The sequence below is a fragment of the Penaeus japonicus genome, unplaced genomic scaffold (assembly GCF_977035675.1).
Source record: "Penaeus japonicus unplaced genomic scaffold, GWHDUDI00000001_assembly GWHDUDI00000008, whole genome shotgun sequence".
NCBI classification, from domain to species: Eukaryota; Metazoa; Arthropoda; class Malacostraca; order Decapoda; family Penaeidae; genus Penaeus; species Penaeus japonicus.
Window position 1 is genome coordinate 39,413,597 of NW_028234410.1, and position 9,273 is coordinate 39,422,869.

General features: G+C 39.5%; 1 protein-coding gene across 1 annotated transcript in view; it reads right to left on the minus strand.

The window, feature by feature from the left end:
• LOC147471513 (uncharacterized) overlaps positions 1 to 6,865 on the minus strand; it is a 13,224-nt gene extending 6,359 nt beyond the window's left edge. Inside the window, 6 exon segments of the mRNA XM_086538871.1 lie at positions 1,241 to 1,279; positions 1,420 to 1,466; positions 2,233 to 3,244; positions 5,193 to 5,607; positions 5,610 to 6,751; positions 6,846 to 6,865. Of these exon segments, the coding sequence (XP_086394997.1) occupies positions 1,241 to 1,279; positions 1,420 to 1,466; positions 2,233 to 3,244; positions 5,193 to 5,607; positions 5,610 to 6,751; positions 6,846 to 6,865 (2,675 nt within the window).
• Between the last annotated feature and the right edge of the window lie 2,408 nt (positions 6,866 to 9,273).

Sequence of the window (9,273 nt, forward strand, 5' to 3'; positions counted from 1 at the left end):
TATATATAGATAGATATATATATATGTACATATGTACATATATATATATATATATATATATATATATATATATATATATATATATATATATATATCTACATATCTACATATCTACATATCTATATATCTATAAATATATATATATATATATATATATGTATATATGTATATATGTACATATATATATATATATATATATATATATATATATATATATATATATATATATATCTCTCTATATATATATATATATATCTATATATATATCTATATATATATATATATATGTGTGTATATATATTTATTTATTTATATATACATTTTTCTTCTTTTATTTGTTCACCAGGCAATCCCGTTAATCTTTATCAATAAGATGAAGTTCCCAAACAACAAATAAGTATGCAATTTCTCTTCCTCCGTTGCAATACAAAGCTATAACATTTCCCAGAACTAAAACCTGTGTTGTCTAAGTCACAATATTGCAAATGCAAATAGATGAAAGGTTTAATGTCCTTCCTTGTAAATGTTGATACGCAAGATGCAATTCAATGGAAAGTTATTGATATTTTTTTTTTTTATCTTTTTCGCCTTTTTTTTTTTTTTTTTTTTTTTTTTTTTGCAATTTTAAAGTTAATTCCATATTTTTTCTTATTTGAGTGTGAGTCATGTTATTAAAATAATCACAATAAGGATGAATATGATAATGATTATAATGATAATGGTAATGATGATGATAATAATAATCAAGGGAAGAAGAATGATGATAATAATGGTAGGATAAATAAAAGGTGATGATAATGACAAGAATAATAATAATGATAGAAATGATAATGACGATGATGATCATAATCATAATAATCTTCATCTTTAGCAATAGTATCATCATCTCTACTATCATTATAATTATCCTTATTATCGTCATTATCATAACGTCCATAACAACAGCAACAACAATGCTAATGAATTTCAAAACTAAAAAGAGAGAGAGAAAAAAACAAAAAAAAAACAAAAAAAATCGGCAGGAGTTATTACCTCACGAGAAAGATTTCTCAATGGAGCAACTTGCTTGATAAGTTGCAAGGGAGCCGGAAGTTGGTCATTAATCTTAGTATTTTGTTACCAGGTTGTTGCAGAAGCGAAACCAAGCGAGTTCAATGAAATCCGGACACGGAGACACTAGATTCAGAGCGGTTGCAGGCAGGATATTGTAACTTGGAGAAATATATAAGAAATTACTCGCCTGTTGATCTGTTGATGTTCATTGCCGTTGTACCATGGGCTGTGATGTATGGGAATTAATTTATTTTGTTGAGGTATAACTATCTTAGTTCGTTTTTGTTGTGTACTGGGATGTACTTTGTGCAAAATTATGTATAAATTCACTTTTTGAGTCTCATCGAAGTTAAAGTTTTGTCTTACGCTTCACTGCGTTGTATATAACTATCAGTTATTTCATTTTCGTAGATCTGTTGATTTGTAACAATACATTGGGCTGTATTGTATTATTATTACACATGAATTTATTTCTGAAGATACACTGCATCTTCAAACCTAGAGATTATTCTAACTTATTTTCAAATCTTTTGCAGATTCAGAAATGTTAGTTCCTGTTGCAAATTGCACTCAATAGAAATCAACTATAAATCTATTTTTCGTAGATCCATCTTTTCCCTGTTAAAGACTGTATTATTTGCTCCTTTTTTTCCTAATTATCAATTCATTTCTAGAAACAGATACGAAACTATGATCGTGCGTCTTCAAGTGGTTCGCATAATTCAAAGAGGAGCATTATCAAAAATTCCTGTTTCGTCTCTTTAATAAAAGGTTAATCTTAAAATAAACCTTCAGATTATCAGGTCCTGATCACTTATTAACACTGACATTTACCTTCGAAGACTGTTTAGCTCTCAGAAATACTATATTTGATTACTCTTTATATCTAATCTTCTTTCTCTCTCCATCTGAATAACATATCATATGTTAATACAAGATGTTCTTCGTCTCTTCTAGAACAGCATCGAAACTAGACGAAAACTTCTACGGAGGAAAACTTTGCAGGTAGGAGCTCCGGGATCATGCAACAGAGATTTTTTTTTTTGAAAAAAAAACGACCTCCATTGGCCCCGGCCTCGCCAATGGCTGTGGTCGACATCCGACATACTTTTAGAAATACATTCTTTATTTGTATAAAATACAATACACTTATATATTTATCTCTAATCTACTATTTACAACAGTTTGCTCTATATCTATGTCCTTAATGCTAGTACATTTTACGGGTCTCTTTCGGGTTCCCCTTAGACAAAGTAGTGACGATCTTAGCAATGAGAAGGCCAGCCGACATCTTATCCATGCCACGACGCAGCTCTTTTGCTGTTGTCTCTTTTCTGATAATTGCTGAGCCAGGCATGAATAAAAAATAACCGCCCTCGGTGCCATCCCTCCGGAAGTCGTGAAAACAAGGGGCGTGAAGGTGCCTTGCTCTACCTCTCGCACTCGCTCCCCGTACTCCCTCATCTTAGCATTTTCGTGTTTCGTGTGAGCGGATTTCAAATCTTGGGCACGGTTGCTCGTGGCCATGGGGTTGAAGATACGAATATCGAAGAAGGCCCGCTGCCCCCGTGCCCAGAATCCGCTGGCACTGATGTCCAAGCGAGCGTCATCGGCAGAGTTGGTGGACTGGAGTGAGAAGTTGCGGCCACCTGTGGGGATGAGGGGAGGCTCCACCCTGATGTCACGGGACACCTCGCTCAGCATCTCCGCAGTCACGTCTCTCACCTCGTCGTGGCGCATGCAGACAAAGCCTCCCGTCTTGCATGTCATGGCGTGGTTGGGGTCGAAGGGCGAACCGCACGTGCACTGTTGGTGAAGGTCCTCAATTGGCCACCCATATCGTAAGGCTAAAGCATCAACAAACTCCTGTTGGTTTAAGCTAAAGCCTTTTGCTTTGATGGGGAGGCTGGTTAGCCAGTTCGAGGCGCCGAGTTCTCGTGCCATCTCGATTCTCCTCTTCATATCCTCAGAGATCTGCGAAAGTGTATCCTGTAGCTGGGTCCTTTGCTTCGTCTCCCGCTCACTAGTGATCTCCTTTCTAGTGATTTGTTGCTGTCTTGCGTCTGGCTGTGTGTTTGTCTGTTGTGCTATAATGGCTTCTGTTAGGCTGGCTGAAAGCCTAACGGAGTTTTGATATTCAATGCTTGCAGTCTTGCAAGGGTTTACTAAGCCGAGTCCCCCGAGCCTTGGGCCGGATACTCAAAACAGCTAACGACGTCGTAAGCCCGCGCAGCCAGGCCGCGCATGTCTTAACTCGAACTGCGAGCTCCGAGAGTCATACTCAAAACTTTTAACCGTCCCCGTGTGACGTCACAGCACCTCGTAACTTAAGGGTGGTCCCGAGCACTCGTACCGGTGTGAACCCGGAAATAAATCGTGCTAGTTCCGACTTGTGCAAACGAGATTTGTATAGATTATGTATTACTGACTGTCCCAGACAAAGTATAAGGCGTCATATCAATTTATATTGTATCTGTGTATCACAAATACCTCCATTCTCCCTAGCCACTTGATATAAAGAAGATAACAAGCAATTATAGAATGCGCTCGTCGTTTACCCAGTGGAGGTGACGACAATACATATTGAATACACTATAGAGTTTTGGGAAATGAAGGTGTCTTGTCATAGATAAAGGTGTATATATACATACATATATATATATATATATATATATATATATATATATATATATATATATATATATATATATATATATATATGTATGTATTTAACATACATATACATTTATATATACATGCATATATATATTCATACATATATACACTCATAAATATATATCTGTATCTCTCTGTCTATTCAACCATTCAAATATCCATCTATCTGTTTTATAATCATCTATATCTCACTCTCGCTCTCTTTCCCACTCCCTCTCTCTCTTTCGCTCGCTCCTCCCCCTAATGACCGTGACTTCCAATTGGTAGTTACGTCTAAAGGGCTGACTGTTGATTGGTCAATTCGAAATGGTCCCGCCATCTGAGGGTATCCCATCGAACTACGATTATGAGGTTTTCTTCCTGTTACGATATTTTATTTTTTCTCTGAGTATGGAAGATTTGCGACCTCGTAGGGACATCGTACCTTACGAGAGCGTAACCCGCTGCGACGTCTTAAACTGCCAGAGTTTTGAGTATCCGGCCCCAGGCCGCGCATGTCTTAACTCGAACTGCGAGCTCCGAGAGTCATACTCAAAACTTTTAACCGTCCCCGCGTGACGTCACAGCACCTCGTAACTTAAGGGTGGTCCCGAGCACTCGTAACGGTGTGAACCCGGAAATAAATCGTGCTAATTCCGACTTGTGCAAACGAGATTTGTAAAGATTATGATTAACTGACTGTCCCAGACACTATATGAGGCGTCATATCAAGTTATGTTGTATCTGTGTATCACAAATACCTCCATTCTCTCTAGCCACTTGATATAAAGAAGATAACAAGCAATTATAGAATGCGCTCGTCGTTTACCCTATGGAGTTTACTACAATAAATATTTAATACACTATAGAGTTTTGGGAAATGAAGGTGTCTTGTCATAGACAAAGGTGTATATATACATATATATACATACATACATATATATATATATATATATATATATATATATATATATATATATATATATATATGTGTGTGTGTGTGTGTGTGTGTATGTATGTATGTATTTATCATATACAAACAAACATACATATACATTTATATATACATGCATATATATTTATTCATATATATATATACACTCATAAATATATATCTATCTATCTCTCTGTCTATTCATCCATTCAAATATCCATCTATCTGTTTTTATAATCATCTATATCTCACTCTCGCTCTCTTTCCCACTCCCTCTCTCTCTTTCGCTCGCTCCTCCCCCTAATGACCGTGACTTCCAATTGGTAGTTACGTCTAAAGGGCTGACTGTTGATTGGTCAATTCGAAAAGGTCCCGCCATCTGAGGGTATCCCATCGAACTACGGTTATGAGGTTTTCTTTCGGTTACGATATTTTATTTTTTCTCTGAGTATGGGAGATTTGCGACCTCGTAGGGACATCGTACCTTACGAGAGCGTAACCCGCTGCGACGTCTTAAACTGCCAGAGTTTTGAGTATCCGGCCCCTTGGTGGTAGTTCGAGAATGGTCCTCTCTACGGCTGTGGGATTTCGCTCACCCGATAATGCTGGTATCAAGACCTTCTCGATTGTCTCTTCAAGTGGAGTGAGTAAGGGTTCAACGTTTGGTACTGTTCGCATTATGAAATTCCATCTCTGTTTGATGCCGAAGGTGAATGCTGTGTATGCAGAGTGTGGTTCCGTTGATGCAACCTGTGCCAACGTCTTCAACTCTCTTACCCATTCCTCTACTTTTTTCTTGACATATTCGTCCCTGGCTGCTGTTGTGCCAAGGACCGCTCCTAGGTGCTTCTCGCCGCCAGCCTTTACCTTTATATCTGTCTCGCAAAATGCTTCTCTGGCTTTGGCGAGATATTCAGGCTTTACAATTAAAACTGACTTGCTGGCGTTGGGGTAGTATCCTTGTGGGGGGCATGAGCTCGGATTAGGTCCCACCATTTCCGGATGTCACCTATTTTCCCGGCTCCTGTCAGGTCGTCGGCATAAGCAACTTGCTTAATGTTTGTTTGCTGGAAGCTGATGTGATCTTGCAGCTTGAGAAGACCAATGGCGTACATCGCCATGGCAACTGGGTCGCCTTGCGTTGTCCCCTCCGCTGACATAATCGTCTCACAGGTGTTGTTCCATTTGTCGCTTATGTACAGTTCTGCTGGGCTACTGTATGTATTTCTGACATATTGTGCGAAACTTCGGCATTTGATTTCAGTGTTATGAATGGTAGCCTTTCGGTTTATATTATTGAATGCATTTTCGGCGTCTACCATCAGCACGGCCTCACACTCAGGTTCTTCGTAAATGCCCTGCATGGCGTGAATGGCCGCCTCGCATCCTGCCTGTTGGCCTACACACACCTGTAGGTTGCCGACGGCTAGTCTAACGTCGTCACCGACGACTCCCATAATAGCCTTGCCTTTGATTCTTCGCAGAACCTCTCCAATGCCTATGGGGCGGCATCCTGGCTTCTTATCCAGGGTGATAAGGCGGCAGGCTACGAGGGCTTCGAGGTGGTGGCAATTCTCTGTTGCTAATTTTTTAGCGAGGGCGGCTATGGCTTTGCACAAGTCGTTTGCTGCTGCTCCAAACTTGCTTGTGCTCAGGATATTTTTCCATCCATTTGCGTCAAGTCCAGATGGTCCGGCTGCACCATGGGTGTGGAGTGCATGTCTCCTAATCGTTTCGCCTGTAATTCTCTCGAAGATCTCCGGTGGTGGGGGATTGTATTCTCCATGAAACAAGGTATCCTCTGCCGCTTCCTTTGCAGGGGGGTGTTTTTCACTCAGCAGTCGGCGGGTGTTCTCGTCTAACGGCAGTGTTCCTGCTGTTTCATCTGATGTCAGGGTTCTTAATGCCTTAGAAACTTTTCCTTGTTTCATTAGGCTGGCAAATCTCATGGATTTATCTGCTTTTCTCTGTCTGGCTTTTGATTTTCTATGCCTTTCCTGCAATTCCTTTGCCTCTTTAAGGAGTCCGAGGACGTCCCCTCTCTTCCATCGGTCTATTCTCCTCTTCATTGCCTGTACATCCTCGGTTGTTTTGGATTTGGCATGTCTTCTGACAGATGAGATGAGGTAGAATTGCCAGGGTTTTCAATGCTATTGGCTGGAGGAAGGTACCGTTCGTGTATTCCTTAATTAGGAATTCGAACTCCTTAATTAGTTCCTTCATTGCGTTACATTTCGGTATGTCAAATACTTGGGGAGAAAGCAACTATTTTCCTGTAGGTATTTTCTGCTAGTGTTTTTGCCTCCTCAAGTGACATACTCTGCCAATATCGGCTGGGGGTGTTGTTATCTTCCTCTCCCTGAGTTGCCGGTTGTTGTATATCGTCGACCTGCTGTAATCCAGCTGTTGTTCCTATTTCGGCACCTATTCCTGCTGGTCGGTCTCGGTTCTGGCATAATTGTCCGACTCTGCATGTTGTGCACAGCCTTTCGCTTCTTGCACATATGCAATTGATGCAGAGGCGAGTTGTACACGCATAGCAGCGGGCTCCTGTGGACATTTTTGAAGAAATGGGGTGAGGTGGGGGAGGGGGGGAGGGCGCGTAGTGGGTGACACTGTTTGTTCTGAATTGTCGGTCACGGTGATGTTGCCGTTTGCGCGCCTTACTATTTTTCTTTTCCTTTCCTATTTTCTTGGGAGAATTCTATTCACTTTATATTCCTATTGTTTTGCCTTTTTCTATTAGTTGTTTTCACCTACCGTGTTTTGCCACTTTATTTCACACTATTCACGAAGAAAGCAGAATCTTTCACTTTTATCTTCCTCTCACTATCTGGCAATATCGAATTGTCACGGTCGCTCACGCACAAATAGACACTTGCTTCTGCCACTTGATTCAAATTTTCTGACTCACTATCTTTCTATTTTTCACTATTATCAATCTGTTCTCAATGTGTGTCACTTTACATTATCTTCATCCAAGTGGGCACGACTTCACAAGTGTTTGAAGTGGTTTTGGGAGGTATCGCTCACGAAGTTCCTTCCGAAATAGGTAAAATACGCGGACGCTCCCCACGCACATCCTCTCCCTCACTCTCTCCTCCTCTCGCGCAACAAAGACTTTCCATCTTAAGTAATCTCCCATAACGGATATGTCTCTCTCCTCTCGCATAACGGATATGTCTCTCTCGTTTAACGGATATGTCTCTCTCGTATAACGGATATGTCTCTCTTGTATTACATATATGTGTCTCTCGTATAACGGATATGTCTCCCTCATATAACGGATATGTCTCTCTCATATAACGGATATGTCTCTCTCGTATAACGTATATGTCTCTCGTATAACATTTATGTCTCTCTCGTATAACATTTATATCTCTCTCATATAACGGATATGTCTCTCTCGTATAACGGATATGTCTCTCTCGTATAACGGATATGTCTCCCTCGTATACCGTATATGTCTCTCTCGCATAACATATATGTCTCTCGTATAACGGATATGTCTCCCTCGTATAACGGATATGTCTCTCTCGTATAACGGATATGTCTCTCTCGCATAACATATATGTCTATCTCGTATAACGGATGTGTCTCTCTCGTATAACGGATATGTATCTCTCATATAACAGATATGTTTCTCTCTTATAACAGATATGTCTCTCTCGTATAACGTATATGTCTCTCTTGTATTACATATATGTGTCTCTCGTATAACGGATATGTCTCCCTCATATAACGGATATGTCTCTCTCATATAACGGATATGTCTCTCTCGTATAACGTATATGTCTCTCGTATAACATTTATGTCTCTCTCGTATAACATTTATATCTCTCTCATATAACGGATATGTCTCTCTCGTATAACGTATATGTCTCTCTCGCATAACATATATGTCTCTCTCGTATAACGGATATGTCTCTCTCGTATACCGTATATGTCTCTCTCGCATAACATATATGTCTCTCTCGTATAACGGATATGTCTCTCTCGTATAACGGATATGTCTCTCTCGTATAACGGATATGTCTCTCTCGTATAACGTATATGTCTCTCTCGCATAACATATATGTCTCTCTCGTATAACATATATGTCTCTCTCGTATTACGTATATGTCTCTCTCGTATAACATTTACGTCTCTCTCGTATAACGGATGTATCTCTCTTGTATAACGGATATGTCTCTCTCATATAACGGATAATTCTCTCTCGTATAACTGTTAATATCTCCCTCGTATAACAAATATTTCTCTCTCATATAATGGATATGTCTCTCTCGTATAACCAATATGTCTCTCTAGTATAACGGATATGTCTCTCTCGTATAACATATATTTCTCTCTCGTATAACGTATATGTCTCTCTTGTATTACATATATGTCTCTCTCATATCAAGTATATGTCTCTCTAGTATAACATTTATGTCTCTCGTATAACGGATGTATCTCTCTCGTATAACGGATATGTCTCTCTCGTATAACGGATATTTCTCTCACGTATAACTGATAATATCTCTCTCGTATAACAGATATGTCTCTCTCGTATAACGGATATGTCTCTCTCGTATAACCGATATGTCTCTCTCGTATAATGTATATATCTCTCTCGTATAACATATATATAT